The following is an 18,583-nucleotide window of genomic DNA, read 5'->3' as shown; positions in this document are numbered from 1 at the left end:
ATGAGAATCAACAATATCTATTTTCCACTTGTCACCTATTGGACTTTTAAGACATTTGCTCTTAAATGCTATACCCCAAGTCCGATTACACAGTCCGATTACACTCTTTCGCACTGTTTGAAGCTCTACCAGATTATACACCATTGTCAATAAGCATGACCATGACATATTCGACACTGACAGAAACATCAAAGGAGTAGATACTAATCACTCTCTCGTCATGATAGTTTGAGGGTTCAGTGATAAGTGTTGGTGTTTGCACGATGTGCAGCAGGCAAGGAAAACTCGACTGTCAGCTCAAAGGCAGAGCCCTGTGCATCTGACTAACGTGCTGCAAGGCCAACAGCTGCAGACAGTTTACACACCATGATTTACTGGAGAAACTAGGTTTATAAGGTTGTGCAGTGTTTGCTCTGTGACTCTAGAGCAGATCGAATAGATAGCCCCGAGTTTATGAATTATAAACTTACACGCAGCTTTCTACTGAAAAAGAAAACAGGCCTCTTCACCCGATTTCCTCTCCAACACTGTGATCTTACAAAGACAGGGAGGAGGGGGAGAGCCTTGTGTGGTCAGCATGACTAGGGAGGTGGGATGGGGGCTCTGATGGGCATTGTCAGCTTCTCTGAAGGAATGAATTAAACATCCCTGGCATCAGAAGAATTCATTATTGCCCTCTATTCCTACACTCAGCATTTGAGGTTTTGAAATGGGATTTCCTCCTGCTTATCCCAGGGGTTCAAGAGAGGCGGAACAAATTCCTATTTAAGTACACATGCCGTTCCATGTTCAGTTGAGCTGACTGGGAACCTCTGCATCGTTTGCTTTCTGTAGAACTGTACATCTGGGACCAAAATCCAGTGGGGTCTTATCTTTGTTTCTGACTACCTCCTCTGCTTTGTTATCTAGAATAAATGAAATATATAGCTATGTTAATGGTATGACATTTAAGTCCAATGTAAGAACTTCGTTTGGCCTCTTCTGTTTTATATTTTTATGTCTTTATTTTATAGTGGGGGGGATGCAGATGCATCAGATGAGGTCAGAGGACAACCTGTGGGAGTTGGTCCTCTCTCCTTACTATGTGGGTTCCAGAGATCAAACTCGAGTCTTTACCTTCAGAGGCAACTACCTTTACCTCCTGATCCAGCTCAATAGCCCATTGTATCACTTAACATAGTGAAAGGGAAAAGGATTTTAAAATGTCTCTAATCCCCTTACCACATCCCAGCATCTCTGGAATCTTCTTATCTTTAGGCTTAAGAGCATTCTGTCTTAAATAGAAGAAGTCTTTGTTCTATGACTTCTACCTCATTCTGTAAGCATACACTAAGATTTATGAAAATACCCTCAGCCCACGTGTATTCATTGCTATCTGTTAGCCAAGCTTCGAGGGAAGTGCCAGCTGTTGACGGAGGGGTTAGAGGCAGAGCGTCCTTCATTTCTCTCCAGCTCCAACATCGATAGTCAATCTTGATTGTTATCTTTATTAGAAGGAGAGAAAACAAGGCGATTAGTCCCTCCCATCTCTCGAGTGAGTCTGTGAGAGCATGTTGAGAAAAGTCTAGATCACGGTGTCTCTGTCCTAACCAATGGCTCACTCATTACCAGATCTAAAACCATTGAGAAGTGGTGAAACTGTGGAAGACAAGTCCTGGTTGGAGGAGGTGGGTCACTGGGAGAATACTTTGGAATGGAGATATCTTGCCCTGACTTCTGCCTGTCTCTGCTATGCTCCCTGGCTTCTATAAACTAGGCAGTTCTGCTCCACTGTGCCTAGCTTCCGATGGGCTGCAGCCTCACCACAGTCTCACACGTGAGAATCTAGGCAGCTACAGATTAAAACCTCTAAGGACTGTGAGCCAAAACCCTAGGGGTAACCCTTGGGTGTCTCTCTGGTGTTTGTCACAATGAGGAAAGTCTGACTAACATTAGCACTGACTGAACAGCTAACTACTGAGCCTCTGTTTGCCCATTCAAATAAAAAAAAAAGTCTTCCTCCACAGGGATGGGTCAGGCAGCTTTGTTCTTGGAGTGACATACTGCTGGTGAACGGCAGTTGCCTTCCTGCTTTCTTTTTGTCCCAAGGACTATGCAACCATGAGGGACTGGTGTTTTAAAAATGAATCTTGCTATGATCTCTTTTGCGGGAAATTTTAAATCATGAAAGTGTGAAGTCACTGGAAGCACCTTGCTGGTGGGAATTGGAGCTAAAGAGACTCCGTAGTGGGAAGTTATCAAGCAGACCTTACAGAGTCTTTTTTGGTTTTTAAATAAACCGATGCAGAGAAAAGTAGTTTTTCCGCTGTTTCTGAGAAGCACCAGTGTGGACTTAGGTGGCCTCTTCTGGTTTGGTACTTTCAGGAACCTGAGGTGATCAAGTTTTGTGTTAGTTAGCTTTGCACTGCTGGGGAGAATCCCCAAGAGAAGGGAGGTTTATTTTGGCCATGGCTGTAGAGGTCCCAGTGGATGGCCATCAGTCCCATTCTCTTAGGCCCCCGTGTGCTAGTGCTGGAAGCAATGGTTGGAGTTACACAGTGGAGAAATTGCTCACAATCTGGCCAGTGTGAGAAAAAGCTGGAGACTGAGCCCTACCATCCCCCTCAGTAGTGTATTTCCTAGAAGCCTTCCACCAAGCCCACCACCTAGGCACCTCAGCACCTCCACAAAATGCCACCCCAGTGACCTCCACCCCTGGGCATTTAGGAAACACTTGATCCAGACTAGACCAGGGCATCCATGGTCTCCAGCACTCCTGCCCTCAAGTAGTTGTTTCTCTCCGTGAAGCACAGAACACTGGTGACGCTGTTTTCCACAGAAGCGCCATGGCTTAATTACCATTTATTTACCCAGCAGAGCTTGCATTTATGGCAACCTGGGATTTTCGCCAGACTTTGTTTACACATGTGCAGCATTTCAACGCCTTTGCTCAGAACCTCACACAGCTCTTGTGTTCTGTGTTCAAGGGTTGTTTTCTTTTATGTGTTTTCTTTTGCTGGGTTTTATCACCAGGCTGGTAATGACGGTGATCAATCATTAGAGGCAATGGCCCTTAAGCCACCCTTGTGCAAGAGGATTCTTATAAATAAACTGATTCTTTGTTTTCTAGTTGGTTTTCTTCTTCTTTTAATCCAAGCATCTGCGCCTTGGAAAAATTAAAATGCAATTATCGGAAGGCTTTTTGCTGGCTGCTGCTTATAGCAAGCGCTGCATTGCTATCCTGTTGGAGTGGGTAGTCCAGTCTGCCAGCTCAGAGTACAGAGGGATGCCGAGACCCAGGAAAGTATTTGTGTGGCATTTACTGTCTGCTGGTTCAGCAGCAGAGCCCACAGCAGGCATGCTCAGGACAGCAAGCTCAGCACATCTGGCCATATTGTGCCTCTCTTCACTCTCGCCACATGACTGCCTTAGAATGTATGCTTCTGATTGCTTATAATTGATGTACTGACCCAGAATGGCTGTAACCTTTGTTGGCAGCCACTACAGTGTGTGTCTTAGCTAGTGTGTGTGTGTGTGTGTGTGTGTGTGTGTCCCTCTTGCACACACCATCAGGACTGAGTAACAATATCTACTTACTAGTGAACTCTCAGCAGCAGCCCACAATACATTTTAAAACAGGAGCAGAGTAAAGTCCTCGAAGGCAACAGCCAGCCAGATCACATGCTTTCTGTATGTTCTCTTTCAACCCATTGTCTACAGTGCTAGATTGTTAAGTCCACATACATAGAATGCATTTTCAGACCAAAATAGCATTTATTTCTTTGCTGCTGCTACATTTGAATTCCGCAGCCTTGGCCAAACTAATTGCACATTTGCAGAGAAAAATAGGTCTATGGTACAGCACAGCTGTTCATCATGTGGGATGTGGACTGTGTCACCCACTGGTAGCCCCAGAACCGAGTCTCTGCAAAGCCTACATGTCAGCCCCTCTGAGCCTCATGGATGGGACTCAGAAGGAGGGAATGGCCTGTGTGTACCAGCTTGATAATGTTTTCCTTTACGTGCTGAGGACCAAACCCAAGCCCCCACTTTGCTCAGTAAGTGCTTTACCTCTAAGCTGTGCTGAAAACCCTCATTTTCTTTTTCATGGGGCCCTCGGGCATCATTTCCAGTCTTGCTCTGAAGGGGGAAGATAAGTATGACCGTGAATATCAAATGCACAGGAAGCACAGCGATATCCAGGGCTGGCTTCACGCTAAGGAGATGAGGTTATTTTACATAGGGAAGGGAGGTCATTTTTAATGAGATAGTTCCCCCTAGATGGACCTCTTTCATTCTCTGCCCACTCTGTCCCTCCTGAGTCGATTCAGGAAAATTCCTGAGGGGGTCCTGGGCTCTAGCACAGTGGAGCTTAGCAGGTGGACTGTAAGCATGGTAGCAGTGCACAGGCACTCCTTCCTAAAGTGATCACAGCATGTTGCTGAGCCTGAAAGGAAAGAGCCACAATGTTCTGCCTTCATCATTTTAGGCTACTGCTGCACAGCTCCGGTGTGACCCAATGTTACCTCACAAGATCTTCCTGAAGGGCAGCCTGCACTGGGGTGACCAGCCAATGATAGGGAAGGGCAGAGGGCAGGAGCCCAGAATCTAGCTGCCATAAATCCTGAGGTGACTGGATGGTACAGGGCGGACGTCCTGGGAACAGAGCAAGCAGAAGTACAGACAGACGCTGTGACCAGCCTGCTAAAGTGGGGTTTTCTTCCCCTGCTCCGTGGCTACACACAATAGTTTTGTTCTCCTTGGCCATCTATGTTGTTCACACACAGCCCTCACCAGTGAGCCTTCCTCTCAGGGAAACCCCAGGCTCTTCTCTGGCATTTGGCTTATTGACACACATTCCTGGCCCTCTGTATACTGCCTCTTGCACATACCTTTGCCATGTGCTCCCTTTGTCCCTGAGGGTCAGGATGGGGGTGGGGGTGGGGGTGGGTGCAAAAGTACAAAACATGAGAATGTCCTTCTGAGGGACATGTAAGCACCAGAGGGACACCTCCTTAAATTTTGCATACTGCTTACCTTGCTTTACTGGTCCCACTCTGAGCCCTGAATGCTAAACCAGGTGACCTGCTCTCCCTCCCTTTCCAAACTTGGTTTGGGTTGCCTCTATTCTCAGTGATAAGAATGGAATTAAATGGTTTGGAGAAGCCACGAAGCACACTACTGACTCACGGCAGGGGCTTACTAGATGTTTATGGTCACTGACATTATTACTGGATGAATACAAAGCATCCTGCATGAGCCAGTCTCAGGGGAGCTCCAGGCCTGCAGAACCAACCTGGTAGACAGCCATGTCCCCATTTGCCCCTTTCCAGATTGTGCGTGATTCCCTGGAGGTCAGGGCCTCCCCGTTCTGAAGAGGATGTATTTTGTGTCTCTGCTGCAGGAATTGCTTACTTAGGAGGCATGTGCAGCGCTGAGAGGAAATGTGTCCTTGCTGAAGACAATGGTCTCAATTTGGCCTTTACCATCGCACACGAGCTGGGCCACAAGTAAGTATCAGACTCCAATGTTCTGCCTTCCTTTCTTCTCTGAACATACTTCCCATATGATTTGTGCCTTTGCCGTTTCTGTAATAAAAAGGTCCACCCCACAGACAGACTCTTGAGTGTGGAAACATTAATCTCAAGTTTATTTATTCTCAAAGCCAGCAGTGAGATCTTCCTGGGTGTCTTAGTTAGTTGTACTACTTTTCCTAGCTCAGCACAGTCCTTTTATGCACTCTAAGGATATCATTCAGAACGGTTGGATTTCTCTTTGGACTATTTGTTTTCTGTTTTCTTTTCATTCACTCCAGAGCCCCACTTTCTGGATGTAGAACTCGGTGTCTCAGTTTAGAAAAATCAGCAGCAACTGCTTTTGCACATGCAAAGTCTCTCCTTTAAAATGAAGTGACTCAAAGCCCTAGAGCCCGAAGGTGCCTCCTCCTGGAGAATCTGAGGCAGCCTCCTCCATTTTCAGAGGAAACTGGGTGTTAGGGGGTTGTAATCACCTACAGGAAGTCTCAGGGGCAGATAGCCAGTCTATTCTACAAACGTGGCCTCAAAGTTTACCCTTTCTGCTAGAAAGGATGTCTGCTTTATGTTTCTCTGAAGGGAAAAACTGTGATATGACTGTATAAGAACTTTAAAAAAAATTAAATTGAGGAAACCTGAGCACAGAGAACAGTGGGAAAATTTATATTGGATTGTATAGAATATAAATGGAAATCGAGTTTGTTCTAGGGAAATGGCCATAAAGTTTCTCTAACGACCTCCACAGGAAGGGGTGGGGGTGGGCTTAACTGTTATGGCTAATTGTTGCAAAAATAAAGCCAGTGTGTACAAAGAATGGAAAATCGATTGTTTTCCTGAAGCCCTAGTGATATTTTGGGCCTTTCTTTCTCTTTTGTTCCATTTATCTGGTGCCATTTGTAAGAGGTTTGGCAGTTGGCTCCTCTGGACTTGGTGGATACCATGATGTGGGCACAAAGAAGAAGAACAGACAGAGAGGATGCTGTGTGTGTAGCACGAGGAACATGGCACTTATTGACCTGATGTAACCGAGCTAGCCAAGCTCGGCTCTGATGTACTCCCTTGCTTCGTGCTCATATTGCTCTCCAACTGTTAGTGACAACACTTGGCCAATGCTGGGTTGTTTTTTTCTTTTCTATTTTTTTTTCTTTTAGCTTTCATTGCATTTATAACACTGCTTTTTTAAACTAGTGGTTTAAACTCCATACCCAAGTGACTCACTAGGGGCAGGGGTGAGCATGGATCACCATGGCCTTGGCAGGCATTCTCTGACTATTAAAGAACCAGCCTAGCTCAGTGTCTGGCAGCGAGTCAGCTATGTAATAGCTGTAAGCATGCAGAACTTGCAGGAGCATCTGGGTTGTTTTAAATCTGTGAATAGTCAAGTCAAATAAGATTATCTGAAGGAGCCGGAGCTGGGCATGGCTTGGTGAGAGAAGAGCGCTTGCCACTCAAGGAAGATCCCAGGTAAAGCCAGATGAGGCAACATGTTTGTAATCCCAGCCCCTCTGGTGGTAAAATGGACAAGTGAAAACAGCAGAATCCCTGGAAGCTCACAGGCCAACTAGTCTAGTGTACACAGCAGTGAACAGGAGACCATAACCAACACTTGTGTGCATGCACACACACACACACACACACACATACACACACACACACGAGGCGTATTGGCTGGAAATGACCCTTCAGCTATAGTCTGTGTATAGTTTCTTGGAAAATTCTTTGTAGCCTACTACTAAACTCTAATTATCTCCCCCCCCCCAAAAAACACTATGGTGAATCAAAACCAATAAACTGCTAGGCAGTGATTAAAAGCAGTATTGTTCTTTACAGAGGATCTGGGTTCAATTCCTAGCACCCACATCTGCCTGCTCATAACCACTAGTATGGGAGATCTGATTTCCTCTGGCCTCTGCAGACACCTATAGGAATGTGATGAACAGAAACTCACACAGGCATACTTGCATACACATAAATAGAAAATGACAAAGAAGAAAGATGATTTGAGATACTGGTATGAATTACAGTGTCCTGTGGCAGCATCCAGCATCATGGTCTGTACAACCATACTGCTCACACACACATTGGGACACCCGTGCTGCATGAAGGTATTGCTTCTTGAATATGAAAACACAGAGGCCTTTTTTTCCTGATAACCTGTTGGGTCAAACACTGGCTGCTTAGCACAGGAGGTCTACAGATAGGAATGGCCAGATACAGGCACACTTCAGTACCCTTTAGCTAGATACTGTGTACAGTCTCTTGGAGAATTCTTTATAGCTTGCTACTAAACTCTAATTACCTACAAAAACAAACACTATTGTGAATGAAAGCCAATAAACCCTGCCAGCGTTTGGCCTCCTCCTAGTCTAGTGATTACAGTTTTCCCAAGGAAGTCTGTGTCTGAGTGGTGTCATTGTTGGGCAATAACACCCTCCTCACCTCAGCTCCCACCTGACAAGCCACACAATCCTTCTCTGAGGTCCACTCTGGTCACCATAGTCCAAATTAATGGGGGTTGGGGGTGGGCCATGTGGACTACTTAGAAAAGGGAAGGCCTACACTCTCAACAAAGCCAAAGACCAAACTGCTTCAGAGCTGCAAAACTCCAACAACATGGATGATGTTCTGGGATAGAGCAGGCAGTCCAGCTCTGTCCTCTTACTTACGAGAGGGTCACTAGGGCACAGATTCGCTAGTCCCTACTGACACAGTTCTGATGAGGGGAGGCTTCCAGTGGAGTCTTTATGCCTGGGTCTCTGTGGCTCTCCCATTCCTTACCAGCATGCCTCCTGTCAGAACCCCTGTGAGCAGCTGCCCTCTGATCACACTGCAACAGAGTATCCACCTCCTATATGAGCCACACACTCACATTCCTTAAACAATGAACCAGCTGACTTCATGCTTTTACTTCCGATTTGATTTTAAGAAAAGAAAAAGCTCAGTGGGGCAGAGTTGGGGGCAGCGGGTCTCTTTTCAGCATCTAAGAACCGTGCTTCCTCCTTATTCTTTCTCAGGGGTCTCTTTGTATATAGGAATAGTTTTATCTTCTTTAAAAAAGTATTTTATGTATATAAGTGTTTTGCCCCCCCCCGTGTGTGTGTGTGTGTGTGTGTGTACACCCATATGCTTGATTCACTTGAATCTAAGGAGGTCAGAAGAGGGTGTCAGATCCCCTGGAACTGGAATTGCAGACAGTCGTGAGCTGCCAGGTAGGTGGTGGGACTTGAACCTGGGTCTTCTAGAGGAACAGCGGCTGTTTTTAATCACTGAGCCACCTCTCCCACCCTGCAGAAATTTACCTTAGCTAATCAAAAGTTGATTCATCTGATACCGTAAAAGGCTCGAACTTAATTTACAATCACACGTGTCCTCAGTTGTAAATTAGATAGACAATGCTTGCGTTGGCAATGTCAACAATTCACAAAGGATGCAAATTGGTAACATAATAACGACGCTTAGGCCAAATCAGAACTCATTTACTGGCCGTGTACTTAGACGTTTCACATCCATTAAGTAAGTAAGTCTAGAGAGGTAGATGTTGTTTAGCTATTACTTTAGCACCAGTGTTGGGAAAGTAGCACTCAACTTTTTGTTGTCTAAGGATTTCATACATGTACATAGTGTGTTAAAATCTACCCCCGTTAATTTCTTCTCTGTGTGCCCCACCATTATCACACCCCAATCCCCCCTCTCTCATCCCCCTTTCTCTCACCTCTCTTAAACCCATTGCATCTGCTTCACGCTGCCTGTATGTGTATGAACACAGGCTAATCAACGGGTGGTGGGCCCCTTAGGAGCCACATCCCTGAAGAAAACTGACTTTTTCCCAGTAGCCATCAACTAGGGCCGGGGCTTTGTGGCCATCTCCCTCATCCATGCTGAGACTTTGTCTGGTTTGATCTTGTGCAGGTCTAAAACTGACAGGGCCAGCTCCTGTGGGTTCATGTGTGCACGATTGCCCTGCTGTATCTAGAAAATAACTGTTTTGCCGTCAGCCACTGCTTCTGACTTACAGTCTTTCCAATCCCTTTTCTGTGATGAGCCCTGCGTCTCGGGAGAAGAGGGTGCAGTGTAGATTGTCCTGTTTGTGGCTGGGTACCTTGTGTTCGCGTTTTCTCTAAAAGTTGACCAGTTGTGAGTCTTCACGTTAAACATCATCTACTACAAAAAAGAAGCGCCTCTGAAGAGGATTGAGAGCTGCTGTATCTATGAGTATAAAGATAAGTACTTAGTAGGCACTTTAACACCATGTCCACTTAATAGAATAATAGTCGTGGGTCCTCCCAGAGGACATAAGACCTATCCAGCCATGGGCTCTTGGCCCCACTAACCATGCCAGTTGTGACTTCAGCCTTGAGGAGTAGGCTCTGAGTTTAATCAGAAGATGACTGATTACTCTTATGACATTTGTAGCACTGTTTTTTTGTTTTAATGTATGGTCTCAGGATGGAGAGATGCCTCAGCGATTAAGAGCACTTGTTCAGTTCCCAGCACCCATGTCAGGCAGCTCACAACTGCCTGTAACACCAGCTCCAGGGGATGCAATACTTTCTTCTGACTTCCTCAGATTTCTGTAACCATAACATTTGCATGTACATGTGTGTGCATCTCCTCTCTCTCTCTCTCTCTCTCTCTCTCTCTCTCTCTCTCCCTCTCTCTCTTTCTCTCTCTCTCTCTTTCTTTCTCTCTCTTTCTTTCTCTCTCTGCGTGTTGTGTGTGTGTGCATGTGTGTGTGTGTAGATATGTCAGAGTTGAAGTTGTAGGGACTCTATGACTCTTTCATGACTCTATGAAAATTGGTGTGGCCCTCTTATGTTTTGAGAGGTCATGTCAAATGTGGCAGTAGGCCTAGAAGAGACTCGTGGTTGGTGAGAGCTTGTGTCTGGTGCAGGGTGAGGCTGGAAATACACCAGAGAGAGTTGATATTCTAGGTTCAGGGAAACCCAGAACCTGTGCGTGCAGCATGCATACATGTAGACTATGTCATGCAAAACATGCAGCATGCCTTTCAATGGGTAAGCCAGAGTGATACTAGGCAACGTCTAAAGATGGACCCCTTTAGGTGGGCTGGTTGGGAGATGAAAAACCTATTTTGTGAATGTCCACTCAGGAGTAAAATGTATATGTAGGTATAGTGATTTCCCTCCACAGGAAAATAATCTTTATTTGTTGAATGTGGGAGCTTTGTTAGATAAGTCTAAGCTGAATCTGGGTAAACCCTGCATGCCCTGCAACACAGGGAACTGCAGAAAGTCCTCTCAGATAACACAAATGCCACTTGTGAAGCCAGCCTCTTGGATGAATGTCTCCTTGTTCTTGTTGGGTTGTTTGTTTGGTTTGGTTTGAGGTTTTGGTTTTTTGTTTTGTTTTGTTTTGGCTTTGTATCTCTCTGCCTTTTCAGAGAGCAAGTTTCTCCCTATTCTGAAAATTACACGTCCTCTGGTCTTTGATTGCTCCCTCCCCGCAAATAAGGCTGCCCTCGCCAGGGCCCTAGCCTAGAAGACATCTGAGCAGTGTTCTATGTCAGTGTGCCTGAGGTGTATAGACACAGCAGTGGCTCTGCTCCACCACAGGTCAGCTGTCCTGAGGAGAAGTCTTAGCAAGGCTCTCCAGGAGGCTCCCTCATCCCAGGGGAGATCCACGGGAAGCACAGCATCACACAGGGTCCACTGATGCTCTTTCTAGCACCAACCCTTCTTGCTTCTGTATCTTGCTCCCACATACCCATCCTCCTTAGGTTCTATCCGAATTGAGCCACAGTGGTGCTGAAAGCTGTTTTGCCTTCCTGGACCCTATCTGCTTGGTCACTCTGAGTTTGCATGCTTTTTCTCTGAGGAGTCATGCTGTAGGCGAGTTTATTCTCCATATCTTCATCTGTCACCTCCTAGGACAGCTTAGTTAAGTACACAGCACAGAGCCTAAAATAACGTGTGATGGAAAGTGTGGGGCTGACTGGTGGAGGCGTGACTATGGAGACATGGACGGGCCCCGTCTCATATCTAAAGCACTGATACGGAACACCGTTTGGTCGTCTACTTGTCACATAAACACCTGTAGGCACTCACACGTTACACATGGATACAGTCAAACCACTTGTACACTTCTGAAGGCACAGATCCATGCAACACACTGGAGCCATCTCCCTTCTTTTACAAACATTGGCCTGGGGTAACTAAAATATAGGGAAGCATGAACAGACCTAGGGATGCCACAGGTACCTGGATGTGAGAGGACCCATGGCGTTACAAGTTCACATGGCACCTCAGAACCAGAGCCTCTTTACTATGTTTCCTGCCAGAATGTGACATTACTGAGGTGAACTTAGGACAGCAGGTGTCAGGACACTATGCAGCTGACCATGTATGTGTACTTGATGGCTCTGCTACTCAGAACATGAAGGATCCAATCCCTGGGACATGCAGCCAATGGGAAGTAGGCAGAAGCATGTCTGGAGCAGAGGGGAGAGGTGGGTGGGGAAATGTTCTCATAACTGAAGTCGACATAGTTCAAATGAAAAGGAATTGTCTTGGCCCAAGAACAGGAAGGAAAGCGAACCATAATCCAGATGTGAGAGCCGTGGAAGCTCGTCTGTGATTTGTATTAAGGAAGAACTGGCTGGTACACTGAGAGGAATGCTGAGGGGATACAGGACAGTTCTGGCCTGGCAGGTGGCCTAGTGCATCCTGCCCAGCATGCCTGGCTTGTGTGCTGTACCTAGGAGGTGCTGGCTACAGCATGCTGTCAGATGGGCCAGCTTCTTAAGAGAGCACTACAGAGACTTTCTGGAAAGTCATAACTGCTTAGAGATCTTGCGTTGGGGGTGGTGCTTTTATTCTAGATAGAATTAAGACAATTGGTACACTCAGAGCCTGACCTTCTCGAGGGCCAAGAAGGGGCAATCTTCTCCTAACAAGGTTATGATGTCTTGGGTCTGGTTGTGGCATAGGGTTTTCTGGCAAGTTTTTTCATTGGTCCTCTGACCTCAGCTCCATCTCCTAGTTGGCTTCCATAGTCCCTGGGAGGCTAGTTATTGCTCAGTCCTTCCTTAATAAAGGGACATCATAGTGGCAGCTACCTGAAAGGGCTGAGGTTTCCCTAGAAGGTGGTGTCAGAGAGATTTGGGAATATGATTTCTTTTCCCTTCCCCTGTTCCTCCATCAAAGTCAAAAGTCAGTGCCTAACATTTGTTGTTAGATGTGGCTTTACTATCCAAATTCAGAGATGTATATGACATGTTGACCTCATGTATTATTTTTAAGATTTATTTATTTATATGAGTACACTGTAGCTGTCTTTAGACACAGCAGAAGAGGTCATCAGACAGTTGTGAGTCACCATGTGGTTGCTGGGATTTGAACTCAGGACCTCTGGAAGAGCAGTCAGTGCTGTTAACCACTGAGCCATCTCTCCAGCTCGACCTCATGTATTTTCATTGATGTATTTGTCTATATTTCAAACCTTGCTACTTAAAATCTCAGAGCTTGCCACATAAATCAACCTACCCTGACTCCCATAGCATCTCAGCAGAGATAGAATGCCCTAATGTCTAGAGGGTTCTCAGCATAGCTAACCCTGAAAAACCACCCACATTTCTTCTTTCCCTCCTCCCCTCCTCTAAAGAGTCCTTGTATCCATCTCATGATGGGGGCTTCGAGTGGGATTGATGCTATGATCAGAGCATCAAGGATATTTGTATAAGTGACCTTCTTGTCCCACCCCACCCCCTCCCCACCTCCATTCCTCCTCATCCAACATTTAGGACTGCAGAGACACTACAACCCTTCCTTTGCCATTTCAACATGCAACTTAGAGGCCTGGATGAGGAGAAGATTCTTCAAGTCTCTGGGAAACCCAGAGCCCCATCCTTGAAAGGACTTTAACTATGGCATTCCTCAATGTGCCCAGGCCAGGCTTGACCCTTGCTGCAGACAGGAACAAACCACTAGAAAGCTACTTTTAGAGCTCATTCTCCAGCCTGCCAGTGTCGTCCCGCCTGCATGCTGAGCAGTGTGGACCAGTAGCTGTTACATAGATGTCATCTGCTGTGATAGAAAATGCAACTTCGAAGAGGCGCCTCTGTATCGGTACCCAGTCTTTACCCCAAGAATGATGTGTATTTAATTATCCGCTGGATTGCCATGCCCAAAGTGAAGCCATCCAAGATGGCGGTGTACACAGATGGGAAGACAGTTGAGTTTGGCTGAAGAGCCCCATCTGAAATCCCCTCAGAGCTCCTTTCCACTAAAGACCTAGCCAGGAGTTAGATGAGATCCAATTTTCTCGTTAGATTGCCGACGTTTCTGGCAGCTTCGGCTAAGTGGCTTTTCTCATGCTTCTTGGAGCTAGAAGGGACTTCTGAAGTCATCTTAGCCTCATCTTCTGGGTGGCAAGGCTGTTTCCTTCCCACAGCTACAAGTGGTTAAGTAGAGATTTGAGCCGGAGCCTGGACTGCAGCACAATCTGCTTTCCACACAGGGACAGAAACTGGGCTACAGTCCTATAAAATCTCCCTTCATCATTAGATCCACTTGCCTTTACATAAGACAGCAGCTCTCAACCTTTTGGTCACAACTCCTTTGGAGTCACATGTCAGATATTCTGCATGTCAGATATTTACATTGTGATCCGTAACAGTAGCAAAATAACAGATATGAAGTAGCAATGAAATACTTTTATGGTTAGAGACCACATGAAGAGCTAACTAACTATAAAGGGCCATAACATTAGGAAGGTTAAGAACTACTAACTTAGAAGGTCACCCTCCCACATGGCTAATCTTTTTAGAGTTTATGAAATAGGTATATACTATTTTTCAAAAGGGTTGGACCTTTTCTCCCAACTGAAGTCCTCATGTATCAAATGCCTGCGAGTAGTGGAAATTTTTAAACCAAATGCCCACAGATACCTGCAGATGCTGAGACCTCAGGGATCTTGCTAGCAGCCTGTGCCCTGGCATACTCTGAGAAAGGACCCTTTTAGCCTTTTCTGTCTGGTGCACATAGGCCATATTAGCACCTTGCATGTAACTGGTGACTTAATCATATGGCTGAAAGACCCAGGGTTATGGAGAGAGTTGTGCATTTGCATACTTTGTCGCTGACACCCCAACAGGACATAGAAGTTACCAGGGACCAGCACGTGAATCTAAGAGTGGCTTCTTGGGAAGAAAATAGCAGTAGATGGTTAGATGTACTTGAAAGAGGCCATCATTTTCTTCCAGTCATTGGAATCCTTAAGCTTCAGGATTCCATCTCATTCCACACATCCACTCCTGAGGTGCTGAGAGAGGGCTTGTGTGAAGCAGACTTCTGTCTCTCTTTGACTCTTAGGTTGCATAAGGACGAGAGGGGATGCCAAGGATGTGGGTTGGTAGTTTTGAACCAAGTTGGGAAACATCAAGATCCCTGATGAGGCCAGGGCTGGGACAGGCAGCTGTGTGGCAAGAAGCAGAGCCCTGTGGTCCTGGGATGTGTGACCCTGGGAGCTTGAACCTTCTTCTGTGCCTTGATGTGACTTCCCCAACTGAGAACCATATGGATTGTCAAAGGGAGCAAGGAAGATACACCACAGTGATCTTCAGAAGTCACATCCCTCTTGGTCCCAGTGTTCCCACATCCAGGATGTGACAAATCCTATAGGATCCCTGCTGGGGTAGCTTCCAATATTCTGGGGACCAAAGGACAAAACATCCATTTGACAAACCACAGTGGCTTTCACCAATATCACTCCGTCAGACAAACACAATGATTGCCAGTCTTGTAACTGACTCCTAGCGGGCCTACAGTTGTCAGTATTTGGGGGGTTCTAGAAGAGAGGGAACACTAAGGGCCTGCTTTGTGCCACTTGCTCTCTGATCATCCAAGGACATCAAAAATGTCTCCTCACCTGCAGGAACCGATGCCAGAAAGAGGCCTCTGAGTTCCTGGAGGACTGCCTGTTGCACAGTCCAGCTCACTCAGCGGAGCAAGCCTCCCTAAGTGCCCATCCTCCCCTGATGCCCACTGGATCGGCCCCTCTCTTTTACAATTGTCACCTTGACCTCATTTGTCTCATGCTCAGTTCAGAGTCTGGCATAGGAGCTCCAGGAAGGTCCTGACTTTGGCACTGTTCAGACAGTGTCAAATGTCATCTGTGGTTTTGCTCTCTGATGTGGTCTGAGGATTGGCATCACCCTAGCACCTGGGAGAGTGGTAGGAACTCAGGCCTACTGGGCGGCTCATGTGCATGCGGAAAGGTAGTTAAAGCACACTAAAGGCTAGGCTGTTCTACCTAGGTCATCTCAGGGCACATTCATTTCTAGATGCGTGCTGGAATCCCACAAATTTATACAGCTGTGATGTATCACTTAATAATGAGTGATATGTCTCACTTAATGACAATGACACATTCCAGAGAAGGCATCATTTTACATCACGGCGTGACTGTGAAGCTTGTTGACACGTATCTTCACGTGCAGATAGTACAGAGCAGTCGCCCTCCATGGTTTCTTCATACAATGGTGCCACATCCCATCCCATGCATAGAGTTTTACAGTGGACTTTCTTTCTGTTAATAAACTTCCTAGTAAGATAACGAATATAGTGTGACACATAGAGAAATGAGTAACACAGTAGTCAAGTGTGTGTGTGGATCCTGTGATTTCATTTGACAGGTAGTGTAGGCTTGCTCACTCCACCATCAGGTGAGTGATGCCTCGCACCCTGAAGTTAGAATGGCTACCACATCTTCAGAAGCCCCAGTATAATCATCTCTGGCCACTGTTGTCTCTGTAGACTGTCACTGAGCAAATACCATTATATAGCTCATGACTGTAACTTGATGAAGTTGAAAGGAAAGGCCCCCCTCCTTCCTTTCTAGTAGTGGAGGGTTTTTGTGGTTTTGGTTTTTTTGTTTGTTTGTTTGTTTGTTTGTTTGTTTGTTTTGGTTTTTGAGTCAGGGTTTCTCTGTGTGGCCCTGACTGTTCTGGAACTCTGACAGTAGACCAGGCTGGCCTCGAATTCAGAGATCCATCCTCTGCCTCTGCCTCTGGCTCTGCCTCTGCCTCTGCCTCTGCCTCTGCCTCTGCCTCTGCCTCTGCCTCTGCCTCTGCATGTTGTGATTAAAGTCACACACTACTACTGCCTGGCTGTTTGTTTTATTTTTATTTGTGTGTATGTATGTGTGTCTATGTAAATATTTGCCATGTGTGTGAAGGTGCCCAGGGAGGTCAGAGGAGTTCTTCAGATCCTCTGGAACAGAAGTTGCAGGTGGTTGTGAGTCACTAGTTGGCACTGGGAACAAAACTCTGCCTCTGGAAGCACTCTTAACAGTTGGGCCATGTCCCCAGCCCCAGTAGCAGAGCTGTAGGATTCCTTTCTTGTCCTCTTCTAGAATCTTTCTTGGTTCCAGAGATGCCGGAGGCTTGCAGAGTTTGCTACTAGGTTTCCATGGTTTCCCCTGAATCTTGGAGACCATATCTTTATAGAATGGAATGACCATCATTGCTTATTTTTTGTGCCTCTTGAAGTCCCCACTTGCTTTAAACATTTAGCTTGAGATATCATGGAATCTAGTGTATATATTTGGCTGAACTCTGATATTGAACGCTTGCATTTTGATTGACTGGTTTGGAAGCAAGCTTGTCAGTCAAATTTTGCATTGCCTGTGAAATAGGGGTTTCCCATATAGAAAATGAAAGAAAGCAAAATTGTCTGGAACAGGGACTGAAATGTGAGAAGGAGTCCTCAGAGTCCCCAGAGCGTGACATTGAGCTACAGTATCTTGGCCAGAGATGAAAATGCCAGAGTCACTGTTCTGTTCTGCTCTGGTCACACACTCAGTTATTTTTGGTTTGGAGGCAGAAGCTGAAGCCTGAACCATGGTATTTTCCCTGGACAGTGCTATCTTCCCACCCCCAAATCCAGTCCATAGCCTCTCATGTTAGTGAATATCTACAGGAGCAAGTCAGCCTTTTTAATTATCCTGGAGCATCATTTTATCTTCTCAGGTGTGCCACGTGTTTACCTATGGTATAAAAGACTAGTGTAACTTCCAAATGCTGTGTGGAAATGTCCAGAATCCAAAGATTGACAGTCAGCCCTGAAGTTCAAGACCCTAACTATCTACAACATGATTGAATCATTTTCCTGAGAGGCTGGGCTGCCCTTTGGAGGCTGAGCATGCAACTGCTGACATGTTCCTTTTCAGTGGGCCTTGTGCCTACAGTAAGTCACACAAAGGTGTTAGGAAATCTGTTTCCTTATGCAATGGAGCTCAGGAAAGAAAGCCCACTGGGTGGGTTATCAAAGTCGAAAGAGCTCTCAGGAGTCCTGGCCTGAACCCAGCCCAAAGCAATCCTGTTTTCAAACTTGTAAACTTTAAAAGGGCAATAAATGCAAAGAGTATGTTGTGCTTTGAAGAGCTGGCCCCTGCCTAGCTGGGTTTCTTTCTATGATTTAGTGCATTGTGCTTCACAGAACCTGCCTTTATCTCCAGGCGTGCCCTCATGGCCTTGACTGCCCAGTGACTCTTACTGATTTCCATGCAGCTTGAAGTTGCAAGATATATCTGGTCCATTTGTAAGTGAGATACGGGATAAAAGGGACAACCAGTTGCTTCTGATGATTCAGGTTCTCGGCCAACATTAATCGACCACTAGGAAAAAATGACAGAGTTGCAGTAATGTCTGAAGGTTGTTCATTTTCATCCCGACGCTTTAAAGATAGTAGCATTCACATAAGAAACCCAGTCAGGGTTCAAGACCTTTGTAAGTATTGAAGACCAGGGGCTAATAGTATGCTTTACAGCTTAGTAGGTTGCGTTTAAAATAAGCCTCAGACCAACTAGATATATGGATGAAAGAAGTTTGACTTATGGTATGCTTGACCAGGAACCATTCATGCCAGCATACATATCTGTCATCTTTCTTTGCTATTCTCAGATATATACTACTAATTAATTCCAGTATCCTTTCCATTGAATCCCAGTTCAGAACCTCTTTAACTCTATAAGCAGCCACTGCCAGTGTATTTGGGTTACAACTGATTTACCATCTTGCATTGGAGGGGGAGGGGTGATGCTAAGACAGTGCA

The 18,583-nt window shown here is 45.9% G+C and overlaps 1 protein-coding gene across 1 annotated transcript in view; it reads left to right on the top strand.

The window, feature by feature from the left end:
* Window positions 1-18,583, top strand: part of Adamts17 (ADAM metallopeptidase with thrombospondin type 1 motif 17) — a 293,848-nt gene that overhangs the window by 119,968 nt on the left and 155,297 nt on the right. Inside the window, exon 9 of the mRNA XM_028776690.1 lies at window positions 5,384-5,489. Within this exon, the coding sequence (XP_028632523.1) occupies window positions 5,384-5,489 (106 nt within the window). The remainder of the gene's footprint in view (window positions 1-5,383; window positions 5,490-18,583) is intronic.

Source organism: Grammomys surdaster, unplaced genomic scaffold (genome assembly GCF_004785775.1).
Source record: "Grammomys surdaster isolate TR1022 unplaced genomic scaffold, NIH_TR_1.0 271, whole genome shotgun sequence".
NCBI classification, from domain to species: Eukaryota; Metazoa; Chordata; class Mammalia; order Rodentia; family Muridae; genus Grammomys; species Grammomys surdaster.
This window is presented reverse-complemented; position numbering and strand designations above follow the sequence as displayed.